Genomic DNA, 23828 nt, shown 5'->3' on the forward strand with positions numbered 1-23828 from the left:
CCAGCCCAAGAAACACAGCATGGCTAGTGTAGTAGAGCTGCACTTCAGCTTGTCCTCCTCCGATTGACCAAGTGTCCTTGTGCAGGGGACAGTCTGGACAACCATATACAGTAGTGGCGTAGTTAATAGGTTTAGACAAAGAGGAGTGTTTAATGTGGAACACAACTATTTTGTCTGAGGTAGTCTAGACAGGAGTGACTTGGGGAAATAATAAATAAAAATTTCTTGAGAGTTTGTTCTCAGAGCATGCCAGTTGGAATAGCCGTGTCCTTTCAAAGATTCAGCCTGGCCTCTTGTGCCACTCTGCTTTGAGTTTTTAGCTTAGGACACTATTATCTAACATCCATATATATTTATATATTTTTAAGTAGACATTTAAATAAAGTGGAATTTTCTTTCCTGATAATTTTGAGCTCTAAATGCTTTGGTGAAGAGATAGCACCAATGAACTCCAGATCAGGGATATTCTAAATCCTGATAGCAGTCAACATTAGTAAGAATACCTTCCACTATGCTCCAGTGTTAATATACACTTTATCTGCCTTGACTCTTCACATAAGTCCCAGAGTCAGGGCTGAAACTTGTTCTTGTTGAGTCTTATTTCTTTAATGTCCCTTCTGTATTTTTTCTTCCCAGATTTGTTTCAGCTCTTTTTTTTTAAATAATCTTTTTAAATTATAGTTTACATTCAGTGTTGTCTCAGTTTCAGGTGTACAGCATAGTGATTAGACAATAATTTTTTTCTTTTCCTTTTCTCTCTCTCTCTCTCTTTTTGACTATCACTTTCCTCTCCCACGGTCAGGTTTCTTGAGCTTTTTTCCCCTCTCCATCCCATTCTTTTTTTATTCTCCTGAAGGGATTTTTGTGTTTTATGTACATACTCCCAATTTTGGCTTTTGCTCTTTTTTTCTTTTAGATTCAAAAATTCTTACAGTTAAATCTTTATTCTGGTTGACCTTTTTTTTTTAATATCTCTAAGTTAAGGATGTATATGTATGTGCCTCTGCACTGCAGAGCAACGCAGAGTGACTCTCACAGGCACTAAAGTGATGCTGCACTTGATTAATCAGCCTTGAAGGTAATTATCAAACATACATGAATTGTTGAGATATGTAGAAGCTTTCTCACTCCTTGATTTTCTGAATATGTATCCTGATTTGGTGAAAAGAACATACATAGCACACCAGTTAAATGGACAGACTCTGTTATGAAACAGACCCTTTTATTTTTCAGGTGCTGGCTTTAGCACTTAGTAGCTGTATAACTTCGGAAAAATGACTCATCTCTTCGTTGTATACTCATTTATAAAGTAAAGAACACATACGTACACATATAGCTTTATAGTTGAAGGTACTCTTTGTTATAATAGGTCAAGCACCCCACTCTGCAGGTTAGTAAACTAAGGCGGGAAATACTGAAGTGATTAGTTAAGCACACTATAACTGAGTCAGGGTCTGTTTTTTTTTTTTTTTCAATGTTCTTTCATATTTTTTTTATAATAACATAGTAACATAGAGTAATGTTAGTGTTCAGAGACAAGGAATTAGAAATAAATAAGTCCCCAGGGCCACTTCTCTTTGTTGGCTTAAGACCCACCACTGGAATAATCTTGCATGAGTCTCCTTCCTGAAGACAGCTGGATAAATTGCAGAGTGGAGCAGCTTGCTTCTTGTTGGCAGCCACCTTTATCCTTTTGTTTCTGGCCTTGTAGACGAAAGGTCTCTGTATTTCTCTTGCTTCTGAAAATCCAGTGTGTGTGGAAAAAATTATAATTAGGAATCCATTCCCTCACCACCCAAACGTTCTTAAGCCAGCATCAACCTATCTGTGGGAATTGGTTATGTTTTCATTTTCTATAAATTAGAGGTAAGCATAATTGTCATAGTCATTTTTTTTCATCAGAATAGCAAGGGTATATACATGGCGTTAGAAGTGGTTTTTCTTGGCAGTCACAGCATGTGAAAAAGACTATAATAAAGTCAACGAATAACTTTGTAATCTACCAGGTTTTGAAAGTAGAGATGCAAATAAGTTACAGGGTAGTGGTGGTTCTTTGAGTACTCAGATATTAAAATACTTTCTCCTGAGGGTTGGAAATTTGGATGGTAATACACTTTATGAGAATCAGCTTACTGAGGCTGGCTTACTACCTCTTCTTTGGAGAAGCTGCTTTTATATCTGTCTACCTCCCTTCTCCTGTCTATTCCCCTCCCCTCCATTTCCTTCTCCTCTTCTCCCTCTTCCCCTCTCCCCCAAATCAGGGTACATGATTTAAAAGTGGTTCAGAGTATTGGACTCTAGGACAGGTAAGGCAGGCTCAGGAAGTCCAAGATGCTTTTCAAGTCCCGTAAGACTTCTGGCAGAAGATTTTCATCCTTTTGTTTCTTGCTTTATAGATTGAAATTCTGTGAACAAAACTGATTTTTCCTGATTCTGAAAATCAAGTTTAAGAAGACCTTCCTACATCTTGTACTATCCCTATTCTTCAGGTACCAACTGTGTTCCTCCCACCACCTGCCTAGGAAGCTCTAAGTGTTTAATAAAACAGAAATAAAAATTTCCTCCTGGGAGGTTTTTCTTTTGTTGTTTTAGCTTAATGCTTACCTCATTCTGAGGAAATATAAGTACTTTTACAATATCTGAGTACACTACTGTGGGCCACACTTAAAACTAGATGCTGGGTATACTCTGAATGAATACTATGAATGAAAATGGATTTTTTTTCTTTTTACCAAACTCTGCCCTGGGTCAATTTCAAGAGCTAATACAATACATTTGTACATTATCATCTTCTTGGGGGTCTAAAATAACCCGGGTCAGTCTCCTAAAAAGATAAAAAAGAAAGAAAACAAAATAAAGAGGTTTCTAGCTTCCAGTTCAGGCTGCCCTAATGTGCTTGTAGGAAAAAAAGCTGCAGCACTTGAACGTATCCCCTTCTTCTAGTGGATGGCAAAAACTTCACTGTAGGACCCTGCTCCCATCTCGCCCCAGCTGGGTGAGCTGGGTTCTGAGTACTTCTGAAGCCCAAGGATGGCAAAATATTGTTTTCTCTTTTGGAAGGCTGGTTGTTTGTATAAACCTGTTAGATGGCCAAAGTGAATGTATATAAACTTGCTTCTATAACAAATCCTATCAAGTGGGGCAGATTTTCCCAAGTAAGTCAGATAGGTTGTTTGCAAATATATCTGTGAATTTATATCACAAGTTTATAGTCTGTTTTTTTTTTCAGTAGAAACAATTGATTTTCATTGAGGGGAGATGAACTAGGACTTTAGATTACTTGTTTTGTTTTTGTGGTGGTATAAAACTGCAACCTTGTTTGGCATTTTCTAAAGCAAACCACTGCCTTTCCTTGCATTGGAAAGTGTTGATTTAGCTAACGAATCTAAATTTGTATTAGAGAGCCTTGGCTGCTTTTGGAATGATATTTAGTCTCCTAGAAAAATGTGGTGCAATTTAGGTTTGTTCAGTGTGAGATGGGTCCTTGGAGAGATAGGGTCCAAGTAGAGTGAATTAAACGGACTACAGATTCTTCTTAGACACACTGATTTTGATGCCCTTCCCGGGTTCCTTAGTCCATTGGGCATAGTTTGAGTCATGGGGCTCTTAAAAATACTATTATTTACTTTATAATTTTTTTTAAATTTTGAAATGACCTCAAACATATAGGGGACTTGCAAGTATAGTACCAAGAGTTTTTCTTTCCTTAACCATTTGAGAGTCAGTTGCCAACATGATGCTCCATCATCCCTGAATACCTTAGTGTTTATTTCCTGCAAACAAGGATATTTCCTGATAACTAATACAACTATCAAAGTCAGGAATTAGCATTGGTACATTACCAACAACTCAACTCCTCAGATCCCATTCAAATTTTGAAGATTGTTTTACTGACATCCTTTATATGTGTACCAAAAGGACCAGCCTCGAATTCTATGTAGCATTTGGTTGACCTGTCTCTTTAGTCTCCTCCAGCTGAGAAATTGTTCTTTGAAAAGACTTTCATGAACTTGAAATTTTCGATGATTTCAAGCCAATTATTTAGCAGATGGCCCTCATTTTGTGTTTGTGTGATACTTCCTCAGGACTTCATTCAGATTATGCATCTCTGGCAGGAATATTACAGAAGGGATGTGGGCTGTTCTCTTTGCACCCAGTCTGGTTGGTGGTTATACCATACATTACTACTGGGATGTTGCTCTGATCACGTGATTCAGATGATGTCTGCCAGGCTTCTCCACTGTAAATTACTGTTTTTTCTTTGTAAATAATGAGTATTTTATTGGGCAGTACTTTGAAAAAAATGTACAAGTGTGATTCCTCCTCAAATTTAACTTTACTCTTGTATTTATTATATCATAAATTTATGAATATATTATTTTTTCAATAGATTATAATCCATTATTATTATTATTTAGTTTCATGCTTAAATTGCCCTGATTTGACCAGTGGGAACACCTCCAGTCTGGTTTCTATGTGCATTAACATGCTCTGATCAGTTTTTGCATAGTTCCTGACTTTTGACTACAAGAAGATGTTTCAGACTCACGCTGTATTTCCTTGCCCTAACCCTAGATCAGCCATTTCTTCAAAGAGCAGCACGTATTTAGTGGCTTCAAGCACTGCATGGATGCTGTTCCTCATGTCACCACCCTCTCTTCCCTTCCCCTATTGTCTCCTACTTTGCTTGGCACCATGTAATAGCTTTTAGACTGAGTTAAGGAAGAGAAAGGGCACATTTTGTTTTCATTTAATCACTCATGTTAGTGCTATGTGGATGGGAACTGTAATGTATTTGATCTGGCATCCCCTAGTGCCTCCTATATAATAAATGTGTGGCGAAGGTATAAATTCGTTCAAAGACAAATGCTTAGAATTCATCTTTTAGGAGTTGGTCATTATTCTAAGAGTTGGTATGCATTTATAGGACTCTTGATAAGGAAAATTGCTTTTTGTGAAGGATGGAAATAATTTTGTAAAGCAGCCATTTCTCCAAGTGGTTTTCTTTACATTAATATGTATTCAATGAAAAGAAGTTCTGACTTTGCACTTTTAAAACTTTAGTTCTTATTAGAATGCGTAGACTGAACATGTCACAGATTTATTTTTAATCTTGGTAATTTATTTTCTTGTATTACTACAGCTCTGCTTTTCTCCCATCCTGCAGAATGCTGATGCCTTCCACAAAGCTAATTGCTTTTTTAATGCAAAAAATGAAAATTCTGATAAATATACAAGTGGCATATTAGTTAACTCCACCCTGTAGTTTGTTAGTTTCTACACCTTTGACAAGAAAAACTTCCAGAGAGAAAAGTAATTTTTTCATTATACTTTTGAAAAAAGTAATAGAATATAAAAACAATAAGAATAGATCATAAGCTCCTTTCTGTTGATAGAGTTAATTATCTAATTTAATTCACAATACATAGCATATAATCAGACTTTCTCTTTTTTAATTATAAAATTATTCAAGCACATACTCACTCAACGCATATTTGATTGTCTGCCCATTCTTTTCGAAGTACCTATCTCAGAATTAATGGATTAAATGAGAGGACGCATATACTTTGTTAATGGCATCTAATAAATATGTCCATTGAATCAAAATGTGCATTTCTCTTACTGGACTATAAGGTTCTGACATCAGAAATTTTGAATTGTTCTTAAAAATGTCATTATGTTGTTACTGATACATATGAAAATTATATGTTTTATATGTATATTATAAAACAAAAACCATAAAACTACCAATCAATGTAGAATGAGAATTCTCAATCTGAGCCCCATTGCACAGATTCTAGGAGGGCTGGGATGGAGTTTAACAATCTGAATTCTGTAAACATTCAAGTAATACTGGTGTTGCTAGTCCTCCACCACATTTAGAGAAATACAGCTTGAGGATACATACTTACCAATGAAATTGCTGAATCATATGGCATTCACATATTTAGCTTTTTATTATTTTATATAGTAGCTATAACAATTTAGAGTCCTCAATCAGCAATGTGCAGAGATCCCATTGCTCTTTTTCTAGTCAGACTTGTTCATCTGTGTCATTTAGTAGGCATAAAATTGTTTCTTATCATTATCTTATTTTGCATTTCACTGATTAGGAGTAATGAGGCTGAGCATACACTTCAGTGGCCATTCACATTTCTTTCTTCATGAAATGTTTGTTTATGCATTCTGCTTATTTTTCTGTTTATTTGTTGGGGGTCTTTTTATATTGTGGAGATATGCTTCTATTCTTGGTTATATTCACCATAGGTAAATTTTCCTAGTTTGACCATTTAGTGGTATTTTTGCTTTCTCTATGGTCTTATTATTATTGGTTTTTTTGGTAGACAGAAATTCTTAATTTTAATGTAGTCAAATTTTTTATGGTTAGTTCTTTTTGTGTCCCATTAAATATGGTCTTCTATATTCCAAGGTCATATAGATAGTCTCCTGGGTTTTCTTTTTTTCAACACATTTCAGAAGTTTTGTCTAACATTTAAATATTTTCAAACATCTGGAATTGATTTTATGTATGGTATGAGGTAAGAGTCTAATTTAAATTTTTTCCTATATAGATAATCAGTCCCAGCACATTTTATTGACTTGTCTATGCTTTACTCAGAGATCTACAGTCCTTACCCTGTCAAAAGCCATATTTTCATATATTCTTTCATATATTCATGAATCTGTGGGGGGGGGGGGGTGTTCATTTTTGTTTCGCTGGTCAGTTTGTTGATCTCTACAGCAGTACCACAGTGTCGGAATTGCTACAGTCTTATAATGTGGTTTGCTATATGTGTGACAAATTATATTATGTGATTCTCTTTTTCTTCATATATTGTAAATTTTAGAATTAGTTTTAAATGCTTTCTAAAACTCTATTAGGGTTTGGATTGAAATTAAATTGAATCTGTGGATAATGGGTGTTCTTATCTGTGAGCCAATCCATCAGTTTATTTAGGCTTTCTTTAAAGTTATTATTAAAGTGTTGTTAAAGTATTTTTGATAAAGGTCTAGCTAGTTTTATGTTTTGTTTATTCCTGGTACTTTATATTTTATTGCTGTTATAAATAGAACATTAAATGTTTCCTGTTTGTTGCTGATGTGTAATACAAAGTTTGCTTTGCACATTGATATTATGTCTAACTATCTTACCAAATTTACTAATTCCAGTCATTTTTCTGTATAGGCTCTTTTGCTTTTCTATGTAGATAACCATATCATATACAAATAGTGACATGTCTTTTTTAAAAATTAAAAAATAAATTTAAGCAGAGTCACATTCAATATTGTATTAGTTTTAAGTGTACAGCATAGTGGTTAGACATTTAAATAACTTATTAATTAATTATCCCAATAAGTCTAATACCCACATGACACTGTATACAGTTATTACATTATTATTGACTATATTCCCTATGCTGTACTTTACAGCCCTGTGACTATTTTGTAACTGTCAATTTATACTTCTTAATCACTTCATCTTTCATGTATTTTTCTTAGTTTTCAATTATCCTATCCTTTTCACCCCTGCCTATTTGTAGTTCTTTGTCAGTGAAATTTTTCACCAGTGAAAAATTAAGTATAAAAGTTCCTGACTTTAAAGAATAATTCTAATAACTCACCATTTAAAATGTTGTTTGCATGGGATTGTAGTAGCTACCTTTTGTCAACTTAAAGAATTTATCTCCTATTTTTGTTTTAATTGAGAGTTTTGTTTTTGTTCCTTTTTAAAAGTCATAATAGATTTTGATTTTATCAGATAACTTTTTAGCATCTCTTGAGATGAACAGATAGTTTTTTTCCTTTAACCTGTTAATGTGCTTGACAAGCATTTTTGTCATGCTAAACTATTCTTGAATTCTTGGGATAAAACCAATTTGATTTTGTTCTATCAGGGTTCCCCCCCCTCATAATTGGATTTATTATGTTAATATTGTATTAAAATTTGCATCTGTATTCTTGAGTGAAATAGGTCTGCATTTTCCTTTATCTTAGGGCTTTTTTTTTTTTGGTAAGTTTTCTTTAATATTTGCTGATAAAGTGAGAAATGTTTTATTTTTTTTACATTTTGGAAGAGTTTCTGTAAGATTAAAATGGTCTTTTCCTAGAATTTGCTTGTAAAACCCTGTGGGCCTAATCAATTTTTGGTAGGAAGCTTTTAAACTATTGTGCTTACTGGATTTTAATAAAGGAATATTCTTGACTTTTATTTCTTTGTCAGTTTTAATAAATCATATTTGGCTAAGCATTTACTTTGAAATTTGTTGGCAAAAAATTATTTATAACTTTACCTGTTTAATCTTTGCTATATTTGCAGGTATATTTCTCTTTTTTCTTCCTCTTGTTTATTTGTTCTTCCCCTTGGGTTTTTTGAATTTTTATTAGGTTTAAAAAAAGTCTGTATAATCTTTTTTAAAATATTTTTATTGATTATGCTATTACAGTTTTCCTAATTTTTCCCCTTTATACCCCTCCACCCTGCATCCCCCAACCCTGGAACATCCCCCCCCCCCACTTAGATTATGTTGGTGGGTTGTACATATAACGTCTTTGAGTTCTCTGTTTCGTATACCATTTTTGACCTCTCCTTGTCTATTTAATGCCTGCCAATTATGCTTCTTCCTTCCTGTACCTTTTCCCCCCATTCCTCCCTTCTCCCTCCCCACTGAAAACCTTCCATGTGATGTCCATTTCTCTGATTCTGTTCCTGTTCTAGTTGTTTGCTTAGTTTTTGTTTTCATTGTTTTTCTTTCATTATTTTTTTAGGTTCATTTGTGTGTTGTTGTCATTTTACTGTTCATATTTTTAATCTTTTTCTTAGGTAAGTCCCTTTAACATTTCATATAATAAGGGCTTGGTGATGATGAACTCCTTTAACTTGACCTTATCTGGGAAGCACTTTATCTGCCCTTCCATTCTAAATGATGGCTTTGCTGGATAGAGTAGTCTTGGATGTAGGTCCTTGCCTTTTATGACTTCAAATACTTCTTTCCAGCCCCTTCTTGCCTGCAAGGTTTCTTTTGATAAATCAGCTGATAGCCTTACGGGAACTTCTTTGTAGGTAACTCCTTCCTCTCCTCTTTTAAGATTCTCTCCTTATCTTTAATCTTTGGTAATGTAATTATGATGTGCCTAGGTGTATTCCTCCATGGGTCCAACTTCTTTGGGACTCTCTGGGTTTCCTGGACTTCCTAGAAGTCTATTTCCTTCACCAGATTGGGGAAGTTTTCCTTCATTATTTGTTCAAATAAATTTTCAATTTCTTGCTCTTCCTCTTCTCCTTCTGGCACCCCTAAAATTTGGATATTGGAACATTTCAGGTTGTCCCAGAGGTATGTAAGTGTCTCTTCACTTTTTTGAAATCTTGTTTCTTCATTCTCTTCTGGTTGGTTGGATGTTTATTTTTCCCTTTTGTTCCAAATTTTTGCTTTGAGTCCTGGTTTCCTTCCTGTCACTGTTGGTTCCCTGAATATTTTGCTTTATTTCATTTTCGGTGTCTTTTACTTGTTTTTTCATTTTTCAACCAATCTCAGTCAGTTCTGTGAGCATTTTGATTACCAGGGCTTTAAATTCCCATCAGATAGGTTGGCTATATCCTCCTCGCTTAGCTCTCTTTCTGGAGTTTTGCTTTGTTCTTTCATATGGGCCATATTTCTTTGTCTTGGTGCACCTGTTAAGATGTAAGGGGGAGAGGCCTTAGGTTTTCACCTGAGCAGGGCAACCCTCCTTGATGTGTTGTGGGTGCTGCCGGTGGGGGAGGGGCCAGAGAGGGAATAATGCAGCTGGTTTGCTGGTTTCTAGCCCAGTTTCCAACGAACTCTCATGTGAAACTGGGGGTTTCTCCCACTGTAGCAACCACCATAGTCCGCAGTCAACTCTGAGTCTGTTTTGCTTTCAGCCCACCTGCAATGCTCAGTTCGCCACCTGGCTGCAGTTTTTCTGAGCTGGCCTCACCCACACAGCCTCACTTATGGTTCTTACTGGTCTGATTGTTCTAGCTGATTTTTTTCTTTGATTCCTTGGTTGTCAGAGTTCCATGCAGTTTGATTTTCTGGCGCTTTCTGGTTGTTTAAAAGATGTTTATAATCTTTTGAGCTTGTTATAGCATTGTTTCCAAAATATTCTAATTGTCTGTTTTTTGAAATGTAAACATTAAAGGCTAAAATTTTCCTCTGAATATCTTTTAACTATGTCCCACATATTAATGTGTAATGTTTGTTTTATTCAATACTATGAATTTAAAGTTTTCTGTTTTAATTTCTTTTGCCTGTGAATTGATTAGAAGTGTGTTTTTATGGTTCTAAATGTGTATTTTTTCCATTATAAAATTTTTTTTTCCTTTTAGTTTAATTGTGTTACTATAATTTATTATTGAATTCATTTTCATTCTTCCTGAAATCCTATGGAAGTTCTTTTAGTGAAAGTCTCTTATTAATTTTTGTTTTACTATAAAACTTTTGACTGCTGCCCTTATTATGAAAAGTGGCCTTTTACTTCCAGTGTTTTGAAAATACTTTTTGTTTTTGTGAATTCTGATGTCATTCTGATTCAGGGTTATGCTAGTAGATGTTTAGCAACTACCTCTGGGAGGGTACGGAATTCCTGATTTTTGTTTTTATTTATTTTCATGATATAAATAAACACTCTCTTCATGTTTTGTCAGTTATTGTGGAGTTGGGAAGAGATATGCAGCAGTATGCAATTATGAAGTATTTCTACCATCCCGATTAATAAACATAAATAATTACCTACAGCACAGATATTTAGGAAGTGATGAGTTTTACCTATTACCTCTACTTTTAATAGTTTTCTACTTTTACATTTATGTAATTTAACTTTTAATAATAGCCTTATTTAAAAACAGGCTCACAGAATTCTTGAAAATTTAACAATTGGCTCTTGTGAGCTTATAGTAGCTGACTATAACATACTACTCATTTATGTGTTCCTTTTTCAGTGGGTGATCTCTTACTTCATACTGCTTTTACAACCTTTTTTTTGTCTTTAGAGTTCTTCATTTTTAGTACAGTGTGTCTAGGAATAAATTCCTTTATATAGTGTGTGTGTGTGTGTGTGTGTGTGTATATATAGTATATAATATTGTGCTTACTCTTCTGTGGGTTCATGACTTTTATCATTGTGGAAAATTCTCAGTCATTATGTTTTCTATATATTATTTTTTCTGAGTCTCTGATTAGATATTTATTATTTTCATTCTATTATGTTTACTTATGTAATAGAAATATTGAATTTCTATGTGTCAGTCACTGTTTTCTATCTTATACTTTCAACTACTCTGTTGTGATTAGTAGTATACTTGGAAGATTGACTGTTCTCTGAGTAAATACTACTTATCAATTCTCACTGTCAGCTAGTACTAAAAGAGAGGAATACAGTGATCTGCCCAATATGTTTTAAAGCTTATTTAAGAAAACAGAAATTGTAGAAAGCTAAATACACATAAACCTAGAGAGAGAAGCAATAGTACTTCAAGCTTCTGTTTCAAACCACAAAAGTAATCAGAAGTTTCCTTGAAACTTCAAAGTCTTCTAAATACAATTTACTGTTCATGGTACTAATTTAGTTCATAATTACAATTTAGAATTTAGTCCATAGCAAGTCAGGAAATAATATATAAATGGGAGCATTTTAAATAAGGTTGAGTTCTGAAACAAAAGTGGTTTATAATACATACAACAGCTGAAATTAGTCATTTTAAAAGGCATTTTAAATTTTTGTCTACTTGGAATATTATTCCAAAAAATATTGAATATTTTTTCCCATTGATACTTTTTAGTTAAATTTCATGTTTCATGCAAATGTAGTTCTTTAATATATTTTTTAATAATAAAAATGTGGATTTGGTTTACTTTTAATGCTCTTGAACAGAAGTTTAGGGGAATGAAAACTTAACTGCTACTTTGTTCACTTCAGAACTGAAATAAATTTTTTCATTTGTTACCTTTTCTCAACTGAAAATATGATTTGTAGATTTTATTTTCTTCATCTTTTGAACTGTATAACTGCAATGAATAAAACTCAGAATGCAATCTAATTATCCTGAGTTAACTCTGCTGCATAGAGCTTGATTGTAGTTTGGTCAGGAAGAAAAAAAAGATAACATTCAAACCACATCAGAAGGAAAATTGAAATGGTTTTTAAAACAGAGGAACAGAGCAGTCGCTTAATTGGATAATTTCTGTATTTCATGGTATAAATAAACACTATCTTCATGTTTTGTCAGTTATTGTGGAGTTGGGAAGAGATATACAGCAGCATGCAATTATGACGTATTTCTACCATCCCAATTAATAAATATAAATAATTACCTATAGCACAGATATTTAGGAAGTGATGAGTTTTACGAAAATTTGTCAAGAGCAAATTAGTGAAACAAAAGCGGGGAGAATATAAAATATCTTTGGGAGGTTGAAGAAATTTATTTTATATCAAAATAATGCAGATACATGGTTTAAAAGAATTAAATAGTAAATGATAGTTTTTAGCAAAAACTAAAAATTCTGTATTATATTCTTCCCCAATTTCCTTCCCACTTACTGGAAGGAAACACTTTAACTGTTTTCTTACTCATTGATTGATTGACTTTTTTAAATTTCCAGGGTTACTGCCAAAGGTTTCTAAACTGTATGCCTGTGCTGCTGTTGCTACATGACAATCTAGCTCTTTTGCTTCATTCCCTTTTCCTCTCAATATGACACCACTTTGAATTCTTGTCTTCGATATAACTTTCTAGATGCTGACATAGATCTCTCTCTATTCTTGTTCTACCAACTATAGACAATTTTTCTTGATTCTCAAATTTGTAAGCTCAGGGTATCCTAGAGTTTCTTTCCCTTCTCCATTTCTGTCTCCACCTTCTTTATTTGTCATCCATCCAAACATTTACTTAGGCATTGTCACAATGGATAACATTGTGTTATGTAATAAAATTTTAAGTTGTATGTGCTTGTCTATAGTAGCAGTAACAGTTGTAGTAATCGAAAATGCTTACACATAGTTTCTTCTATGTGCCAAGCGCATTATTATATACTTTATGCTATATTATAATGCATGCATATGCATATGTACTTTACAGATATTAAACTTATTTAATCATCAAGTTGACCTTGACAATAGCGTACATCATATGGTCTCCATTTTACTGACAAGGAAATTTAAGTCATTTTGCCTATGGTCGAGGTAACTTGGTTAATTTCTAAAAGTTGAAAATTAATAAACATTGTTTATGGTTATGACTAAAGTGTTGATTCACAGCGAAGATGTATACTGTTATCATATTTTCTTTCTTGTACACCATTTATTTTGTGGCTTGTTTTTCGTTTGTTGTTGTTGTTATTCAAGTGCAATTGTCTCTATTCCCCCCACCACTTTTTCCCACCCCACCCACACCCATTCCCGCTCTCAACCCTAGCCCCCTTTGTCCATGGGTCTTAAAATTTGTTTTTCTTTATTGCTTCCTTATTTCTGTGCTACATTTCTCAAATTCCCTCTTTCCAAATACCTCCTATGGTGGGCCTTGTAGGATCCTCTAGTTTTAACAGTGACCTCTACCACATCACCCTTTTAAAGGTTATCATTGATTTTATTTGAGCACTACAAATTTTCATCATTTCAAATTGTGTAGTGTGGCAGATATTATTTACATTGATTTTGAAAGCATTTGTGAGATGAGATATAGTATCTTACAGTTTTGTGATACTCTTTAAAATAATTGGAGATAGTATGTTCTTCAAAGGGATATTATATGAAAGGCTCATATACCAATATCTCATAAGCCCTCTGCATACAACTATTTTATAGTTTAAAGTAAACTGTAGTCAAGTTTAAAATATTTATTTGGTAACAAAAGACTCAAAGTTTAAACCACTTCAAATGTATACAAGAAGAGCCTCTGTTTTGACACTATTTACCACCTACCGAAAAGTTATACCCCCTCTACTAGATCGAAATAGAACTTCCTTTATGTAATTCTGCCTAGACTTGCAGGCATGATCAATGGTGTTCTTTAAAGATATTGAACCAAGCCCTGGCTGGCATAGCTCAGTGGATTGAGCGTGGGCTGTGAACCAAAGTGTCGCAGGTTTGAATTCCAGTCAGGGTACATGCCTGGGTTGCAGGCCACGGCCCCCAGCAACCGCACATTGATGTTTCTCTCTCTCTCTCTTTCTCCCTCCCTTCCCTCTCTAAAAATAAATAAATATTTTTTTTAAAAAAAGATGTTGAACCCTTCCCCTTTCTACTCACTCTTCTTTCATGTTCAGCTCAGATTATATTTGACAAGATTCACAGGTGATTTTGAAACCAACTGACATGATAGAAGTATAGTGGTTTAGAATATGGGTATTAGGACCAGACACTCTGGGCTTGAATCTCAGGTCTACCACCACTTACATGGGCATCTTTGATTACATTGATTTCTGTGAATCATTCTCCTCATTGTGAAATGTGGCTAATAGTCACTTCACAAGATTGTTGAGTTAATTGTTATAAAACTCTGACATCAGAGTCTGGGCCAGTATGCGTTCAGTAACCTGTCATATCATTGCCACCGCTGCCACTCTCCCACAGTGTCGTAGTCCTCTAGGTGGCCTTTCTTTTCTCACCCTCTATTCATGCCAGCCTCCCTACCACATTGCTACCAGACAGTTTTCCAAAAATGAATAATAGTCATTCATATTGATGTCCTCCTTAAAGCCCTTAAGTGGGTCTCCTTTGCTTCTCAGATATAACTGTTCTTTGTACAAGTTATTAAGGCCAATTTGTCTTAAAGAATTGGTAGAACTCGCAGCCAGGTATGACTAAGGGGAATCTACTATTATTATCTAGATTTTGACCTTGAATGATCAACATCATGTTTTGATCCTCTTTTATGTTAATTATTGGTTTGTGCTTAACTGATAAGATGATTACTACATCTTTGTCACTGTGCAAAGTGCTGACTTACCTATATTTCTGTAGGTGTAGTTATATGCACATTGGCTGTCTTTTGTACAGATCCAGGCAAATTGAGGAATTTGAGGATGTGATTCTTCAATTCCTTAAAATTGTGGGCTGTCCCTCCCTGGGTTGGGCCTAGAAATGGCTTTATGGTTTTTTTCCCCCTGAGCCGGGGGTGGTGTATTGCAGAGTTCTAATTTCCTCTTTGAATGTCACCTTCAAAAATAGTACATTATTAACAAAATCAAAATAAGCAAAACCTTTCAAAGCATTGTATCCTGTAACAGCAGACTTTTCTTTTTCTTTCTTGTATGTGTATAATTGGTGTTTTGTGTTTTATTTTTATGCACAGGCCATTTAGATTGTTATTGAATGAAAGACCCCCATTGCTATCCTCAAGTGCCATTTCTCTTCCACTTGTGTGATGTTTGTTTGTCCCTTACCCATTAACTAACTTAATTAATAAATGTATGTTTTGAGTCTTGCTTTTAGCCTTGGTGTTTGAATAAACTCAGTTCATGTTTCTATTGGTACTACCAATTGTTGTTGAAATGATTTCTGCTTCTTAATATTATAAGACAAGTCTTTTTTAAAAATATTTAATTTATTTATTTTTAGAGAGGGAAGGGAGGGAGAAAGAGAGAGAGAGAGAGAAACATCAATGTGTGGTTGCTGGGGGCTGTGGCCTGCAACCCAGGCATGTGCCCTGACTGGGAATTGAACCTGCGACACTTTGGTTCGCAGCCCACACTCAATCCACTGAGCTATGCCAGCCAGGGTATAAGACAAGTCTTAACATTAAGACATAAGATTGTCTTATAATATTAATTTTAAAGAAAACATTTAGCGTATAAAGTCAAATGATGCTAAAAAGCTCATAAAAATCATCAGTCTGCTCTGCTCTACCCCTTACCCTGAAAACACACATACCACATTCTTACAACTATTTTGAATTGTTTCTTTTGGTATTTACCAACCTGTTTTGAAATATTTATAAATTACTATCCCCTCATTAATTTTATTTCTTTTATGGTAGATCATGATTTTGAATTCGGGAAACTTCACCTCTATTAATTGATTTTGAAAAGTAGATTTTAGATCTCCTTTAAATCAGAATTGATAAATTTCTTCTTAGAATTTGAACCCTAAATATACAGTGAAGTCACTTTTTAAAAAGTGTATATGTTGATGAAATTTATTTCTTTTACTTTCTCCATTATATTTAATATCATACTGCTTTCATATTTGTGGATCTATTTCTAGTTGCTCAGAGTGAGTACTAAGTGTACCACTCCTTCCCCAGCCTCTTTTCTTCTCATGTTGGAAATAATGAATGCAATAAAGGCTATACATTTTCCTTTGCGCATGTTTTGCTGTGCTCCTAGATTTTTTAATATGAAATTCTCTTTTCATTGTTTTTTTTTACTGATTTCTTAGTCCTTCTTTTTATAATTTTATTAGAGTATGATCAATCTGTATAATCTATTCAAACATTTTGAAGAGTATTTTAAAATTTATTTTATGATTGATTTTTTTTCAGTTGTCCATGGGCATATAAAAAGTTGTATGCTTTGCTCTGGCTGGTGTGGCTCAGTTGGTTGGAGTGCCTTCCTCTAAACTGAAAGGGTCACAGGTTTGATTCTTGATCAGGGCATATGCCTCGGTTGCAGGTTTGATCCTGGTTAGGGTGCTTACGAGAGATAGCTGATCGATGTTTCTCTCTCACATCAATGTTTCTCTCCCTCTCTCCCATCTCTTTCTCTCTGACTGCTTCCTTTCTTCTCTCTCAAAAATCAATAAGCATGTCCTCAGGTGAGGATTAAAAAAAAGTTGTAGACTTTATTCAAATTTGTGGATTGTTTTAATTTCACCATGTCTGTGCTCACTTCATTTTATTAGATCTATTTTTGACAAAGATGTATTGATTTCTCATGTCAATGAAACATTTTTCAAGTTGTTTTTTACATTTCAATACCTTTTGCCTTATGTAATTTAGCTTTTTAATTTTTTATGCTGTTTGGTTCTTTTAACCTTGAATTCCACATTGTGTGATATTAATATAATACTCACACTTTCTTTTGAGGGCACTTAGCTGGTATTTCTTGGCTCATCCCCCTGATTTAACCTATTTTTAGTCATTGGGTTTTAAGTGTTTCTTACAATCTGTATATGACCATTGTCTTTTTAACCTATTCTGACATTCTATCTTTTGGTGGGGGAATTCAGCTTTCTTTTTTATTCTGATAAGTGATACTTGATTTTATCACTTTATACCTTGTTCATTATGCACATTTGTAACTTTTTAAAATTATTGTAATTTTGCTTATATTTTAAGTTGTTTTTTATTTCCTGGTTTTCCCTTGTTTATGTGGCAGCCCTGTACTGTTCCATTTTATTACTGTCCATCTTCTCTTTCAATGGCTCATAATCCTCTTTAACATGAAAAATGATTCACCTTGACACTCTTATTAATCTCCTTCTCTAACATTCCTAAATTCCTATGGAGATAATTCAGTGTTTAAGAAAATAAGTTTTTATTTTTCAATTATATTGAATAATTGATACACAATATTATATTAGTTTCAGGTATACACCCCAGTGATTAGACATTGTATAATTTACTAAGTGATCATCCCGACAAATCATGAACCCATCTGACAATTTAGATTTTTAGGTCCAGATTTTTGTTAGATTTTTCTGTGTCTGGAATTCGTATTGAGTATTTGTATTACATTTTCCATATAGTTTATTATCCATTAAGATTTAATTCTACATAAAGGGCAAGATATATCATATCACTGTTTCATCTCTTCTCTGTCTTTCTGCACATAAAGGTCTCTTTTCTGATTCTGTTTTTGTTTGGTTAAAATCTTTTCTCAAGTCCTTTCCTTAGGTGGGGCGGTGAGTGATGTGCTCTTTGAATCCTTAAATTTTGGCAAATACTTTTTCACATTGAATGTGTATGTAGGATGTTTGGGTTGTACTGCTTTTTCTCCCAGCACTCCAGATGCTACTCTTCCCCACCCCCCCAATTCCAGTATTACAGACGAGAAGTCCAATGTTAATTTGATTTTTTCTGGTAACTTTTAAGATTTTATTTCTATCTTTAGAGTTAAGGAATTTTAGCAAATGGTTTTTGCATATGTCTTTTCATTGGTTCATGGGAATATCCTTTCATATTACTGTAATTATTGCCTCTCTTCTATCTTTCCCTTTTCCTCCTAGAGATTCTTCTGGAACTCTTCCTATGGTTGGTATGTTAGTTAGATTGCCTCAGTCTGCTCTTTAAGTCTACTTTCTTTTCTCAGTATAATTTTCATATCTTTGTATTTTTACATTATGCCTTGAGATTTCTTTCAGTTGATCCTTCATGCTACCAGTTATACTTTATCTTCCCTTGTAATTTATGTATCTGCTGAATTGTTCAGCTTGAGGATTATACTTTTTAAATTTTATTTTATCTTATAATATGTATATATTATTTTTGTTCTCTAGTTGACTCTCTTTAAGTAGCCATACTATTTTGGACCATAATTATTTCATCTGTGTCATTCAGAAGACCTGTTAGGTCTGCTCTCTCCTATACTCTCCCTCCCTTAGGTATGTTATATATATGTACATTGGGTTTCAGGCTGAGTTGTTAAGGGAATTTATGCTGTTATATCCTATAAATGATGAAAGGCACAGGCATCTCAGCCTGTACTGTAGCAATAAGCATGTTGTCTATTTATGACCTGGGGGACTCTGTGCCTTCTGTTCTTCTTGCCCTTTCCAGCCTCAGGAGTAGAGGATAGTCTCACTTTTACTGAGTGCCTCCTGAGCACCACTGGGGCCAGGGAGGTCGGCCACACTAGGGAAGTTATATATGTGCAGAACATTTTTGGGTCTTGCTTGGAGCCCAGATCAGAGCAATTCTGCACCAGCCCTCTCTGAAGATGACTATAGTTCCATGGCCACATTATTCAGGCCCCACTCACTCTTAAATTGAAGGTTCATTGTTTTCCCCAGAATTCTGAATATTAATACTTTATTCATAGCATCAGATGGCATTTCATCCTTCTGTGTTATTTATTGAGTGTTTAATGGCATTGCAGAAGAAACTTCCATTTTGAAAATCAGTCTTTGACTATCATGGTTTTCCCAACCTCTTTAAATGCATAACTTCTTGGACTGCCCGACAATTTCTAGGAATTGTCCATTTAAGATGGACCTTGGACAAATAGACTCTTTTAGGAGAGTTTATTGACTTGGGATACATAAACCTCTTCTAGGAGAGTTTATTTGCCCATATGCAAATTTTACTGAATAAGCTATGAATGAACTGAAAATCTTACACAATGCAGAAGCTAATTAAAGTAGGATAGAGGCCAAAATTAAGAGGATAGGTAGGGGAAGAAACAGGAACTAGAGAAGCATCTTTGAGTTAACAGCGGTAATAGGAAGAAGACATGGTGATAACATGGAAATTGAAAATCACATATAATCAGAAGACCTTATTCTGACCAATAGTTACACCTTCTCTCAAGCCTGGGGTTGCTGACAAGTAGTATTAAAACAGATTGTACATTAAAGGGGCCCATTCTGTTGTGGACAATTTAAACAAAGAAGCAGTTATTAAAATCTGAGTAGATGAAAAAAATACTGTACAGGTATATTCACAGGTTGTAAAGTTAGTACAAAAACATGTATATTTATATTTAAAGTCATTTGCCTTAAATATTTGATATTTGAATTATATACACATACTCTCCCCAATATTGATATTCCATTTGTCTTAATCTGCCTCAAGCAAAGAAAATTTGAATTATACAACATGTATAAACTTCACACTGAATGATAATTAGTTTGTGCTGCTTAGTGGCACTTAATGTTCAGTAAAAATTTAAAACCCAGTGGCTTGATTCCCAGTATATAAGGGATAGATGGACTGAGATTCAGTTTCAGTAACAATTTAATTCCTGACTTTCTATGCAAGCCTTTGTTTTGCATTTATTACATGTTTGAATATGGATCCAGGTGACATACATTTGTACTTTGCCATTGATCACAGAAAAGGTAACCCTATGAAACAGTAAACATTCCTCATCTTTTTGTTATTTTCTCAATTTTATTTGCCTGGAATATTGCTCATGAATATGTTTTCCTCCTTAGCTCTGAGTTGTCTTTTATTGAAAGCTTTTTGTAAAGTGGAAGGAGCAACAATGATTGGGTCATTTGCTTGTACCAAGATTTGTTGGGTGGGTGAAAAGCTGATGGTGGGCGTTAAGAACCTGGACCAACGTGGGGAGTAAAAGTTATAAAATTTCTGGAGTTTTGTACTTAACATCATATGTATATAATTAAGTTGAGAATGTGAACTTTCTATGACACAAAAATCTGTGTCATATACCATGATGTAATTTGCATTAAGAATTCCAGTTTGTATTACAAAATTTTAAAAAATCATGGAAGAACCCTTATAGCAGTCCTTTTATTTTTGTTGGTGCTGAAGTATTAGTATTTTTAATGCTTAACATTAGAATATATATTAGTAGGTTAAAATTTATTTGTATAAGTTACATTTGTGTAACATGCGTAATACTCCATAGGTTGAATATTAAACAGCAATGCTTGGGTGTTTGAGAGCCATAATTAGAATACTGACTGCAAATTGCCAAAATTCAGTAAGTCAACAAACTAGTTAACAAGAACAAAAATTCAAGGATATTAGGTTTCATACTGTTTTTCCTTAATTTAGTTTGTCCATTATAGTCTATTTTAATTTTTCATAGTATTATTTAACATGCCAGGAAATGTCTTGTAATAGAATTTATAAAATAATGTAGTTTCAGTAATATGAATACTATCTTCAGCATTCTGCTTTTAAATCTCAGATTAAGATATTTTGTAAGGGATTATCTAGTTCGTTGCATGAAAGAATGTCTTTGATTTCTAACATTATCCAATTTTGAAACTAAATTCTCACCTGTGAAAAATAAATGGAATAATTGGTATGTGTCCTTTTGTTTTTAAGACAAAATAAATTATAAAAAGAAAATATATATCTCTATTAACACAGAACAATAATTTTTCATTTTGAATATTACTTTCTAATGCTTATCCATGTGCATGCCTTTTCTCCCCATACACCCAATAAATAGACTATTCCTGTTACTGAAAAGCATAGTCCCTGTCTACTATCTTTTTATGTGTCATGCTAGATATTTAAAGAATAGAGGATTGGTTTACATATATATCATTGACCTTAAGTGGGTGAGTTACAGGTGAAATATAATAAGCAAGCTTAAAGATGTAAATTCCCGTTGAAATTTGGACATTTATTTCTCTTTGGTTCCATTGATAAGTGAATAAGTGAGAGAAAGCTCTTCTTTTAAGTATTGCTATGGATTTTTACACTCCAGGGTTTACTTCTGTTTCTCATTTTTATTATTAACAATGGAGGTTCACAAATATGGTAAGTATGGATTTTGATTTGGTGCATAGATGGTCATATATTCTGATGTATTTATATGAGTGAAAAAATTGGTAACATTTAAAACAAAAGACAGCAATTAACTCTTCATGATCACACAACAGTGATTGATATTTTTCATCCCATTTGGTCACTGTTAGGTGAAATTCTTGTCCTTTGGTGTTGCCTTTTTTTCTTTGCTCATGGATGAGGGACATATTTCTTAAGTACTGAAGTTTGGACAGCAAAAAATATTTGCTTTATATCTCAGATTGAGAATAATTTTATTTGGGGATGGAGTCCTCATGTTTGTTTATATTAAAAAAATCCCTTAAAATGTAATATTATTAGGCCTCACTGTATGACCCTGGGCTATTTTCCTACCCCTTTCTCAAAACTGAATGGTACTCCCTAAATGTAATCTGTGCTTTGTTCCCTCATTGTTTCCATTCATTCTAGTCTCTGGTCTCCAGCTACTTTTTCATTCTTCTCTTCCTAGTAATAACTGCTTATCCTTGAAGACCCAATTCAAGGTGTTAATTATCCATGAATTTCTGAATTATTGTTTCTCCAAACCCTCAACAGAATTACTTATCCCCTGCTTTTTATTGTCATAACAGCATATAAGTGGCTCTTATAGCAACTATGAATCATAGATATGTCACTGTTATTAAGTGTGGGGCATGTGGAAATCTTGTCATCTGCAACTGCATGGATGGACCGCGATGGCATTGTGCTGAGTGAAATAGGTCAGGCAGAGAAAGACAAATGCCATATGACTTCACTCATATGTGGAATCTAAAAAATAAAACAAATGAGCAAGCAGAACAGAAACATATTCTAGATACAGAGAACATTTAATGATTGCCAGAGAGGAGGGGAGTTGGGGGATGGGTGAAAAAGATGAAGCCGTTGAGAAGTAAAAATCGGTAGTTAGAGAATAGTCATGAGGATGTAAAGTACAGCATAGGCAATATAGTCAATAATATTGTAATAATTATGTATAGTGTCAGATGGGTCTAGATTTATAGGGGTGATCAGTTTGTTCAGTTATATAAATGTCTAATCACTGGGCTATACACCTGAAACTAATATAATGTTGTACATCAACTGTAATTGAAAAATACAAAAATATTTCAAAAAGTGGAGCCATGTGTTATCCATCTTTATCCATCTTCCAGAACAAGCATTTAGTGAACATTTGTTGAATTGAAATGTTTAGAACACCACACTTCTCATGATTAAGAAAACAGCTTGCCTCATTAAATTTCTTAATCCATAGTGGCCCTCATTCACCATGTTTCTCGCACACCCTTTTCCCACCTGTTACACTGTGGTTGTTGGTTTCCATTACTTCGAGAGTAATCAAAGAGGGATCATTTTTTGTGTGGATGGAATGCAGGGAAAGTGACTTTTGACTCTGTTGCTATTTGGCTTTGAGTTTCATTTCTTGTCCCTTTTTTGCAGGACCCTAATCGGAGTGTTCATACCAGCAGCAGCAGCAGCAGCAGCAGCTGTAGCAGCAGCAGCAGCAGTAGCAGCAGCAGTAGCAGCAGCAGTAGCAGCAGCAGCAGCTGTAGCAGCAGCAGCAGTAGCAGCAGCAGTAGCAGCAGCAGCAGCACCAGTTTTTCAAAGCCTCACAAGTTAATGAAGGAGCACAAGGAAAAACCTTCTAAAGACTCCAGAGAACATAAAAGTGCCTTCAAAGAACCTTCCAGGGATCACAACAAATCTTCCAAAGAATCCTCTAAGAAACCCAAAGAAAATAAACCACTGAAAGAAGAAAAAATAGTTCCTAAGATGGCCTTCAAGGAACCGAAACCCATGTCAAAAGAGCCAAAACCAGACAGTAACTTACTCACCATCACCAGTGGCCAGCAAGATAAGAAGGCTCCTAGTAAAAGGCCCCCCATTTCAGATTCTGAAGAACTCTCAGCCAAAAAAAGGAAAAAGAGTAGCTCAGAGGCTTTATTTAAAAGTTTCTCTAGTGCGCCCCCGCTGATACTCACTTGTTCTGCTGACAAAAAACAGATAAAAGATAAATCTCATGTCAAGATGGGAAAGGTCAAAATTGAGAGTGAGACATCAGAGAAGAAGAAATCCACTTTACCACCATTTGATGATATCGTGGATCCCAATGATTCTGACGCGGAGGAGAACATGTCCTCTAAATCTGATGTGAGTAGTCTTGTTGACTTCCCTCCTTTCCCTCCTTAGTTTTCAGATTTTATTTCAAATGGTTTCGAAGCTAAAGAATGTGGAAAGAAAATGACAGTTGAACTATAACATGGTAGCATGGAAGCACCGAGAAATTAATTTTCTTAATGAATGGAAAGAAGGAAATGAAATCATTAAGAACTCTGCAAGTTTTTAGGCTGTGGTTTAAATTGTTAAAGGAAAGATATATTCCATAGTATGA

At 34.3% G+C, this 23828-nt stretch overlaps 1 protein-coding gene across 2 annotated transcripts in view; it reads left to right on the forward strand.

Annotated features, from left to right (window-relative positions):
- Positions 1–23828, forward strand: part of MLLT3 (MLLT3 super elongation complex subunit) — a 267938-nt gene that overhangs the window by 175045 nt on the left and 69065 nt on the right. For both annotated transcript variants that reach the window (XM_045840142.1, XM_045840143.1), the window contains exon 5: positions 22877–23587. In XM_045840142.1, coding sequence (XP_045696098.1) covers positions 22877–23587 — 711 coding nt within the window. The remainder of the gene's footprint in view (positions 1–22876; positions 23588–23828) is intronic.

The sequence above is a fragment of the Phyllostomus hastatus genome, unplaced genomic scaffold (assembly GCF_019186645.2).
Source record: "Phyllostomus hastatus isolate PE091 unplaced genomic scaffold, TTU_PhHast_1.1 phas_contig_34, whole genome shotgun sequence".
NCBI lineage: Eukaryota > Metazoa > Chordata > Mammalia > Chiroptera > Phyllostomidae > Phyllostomus > Phyllostomus hastatus.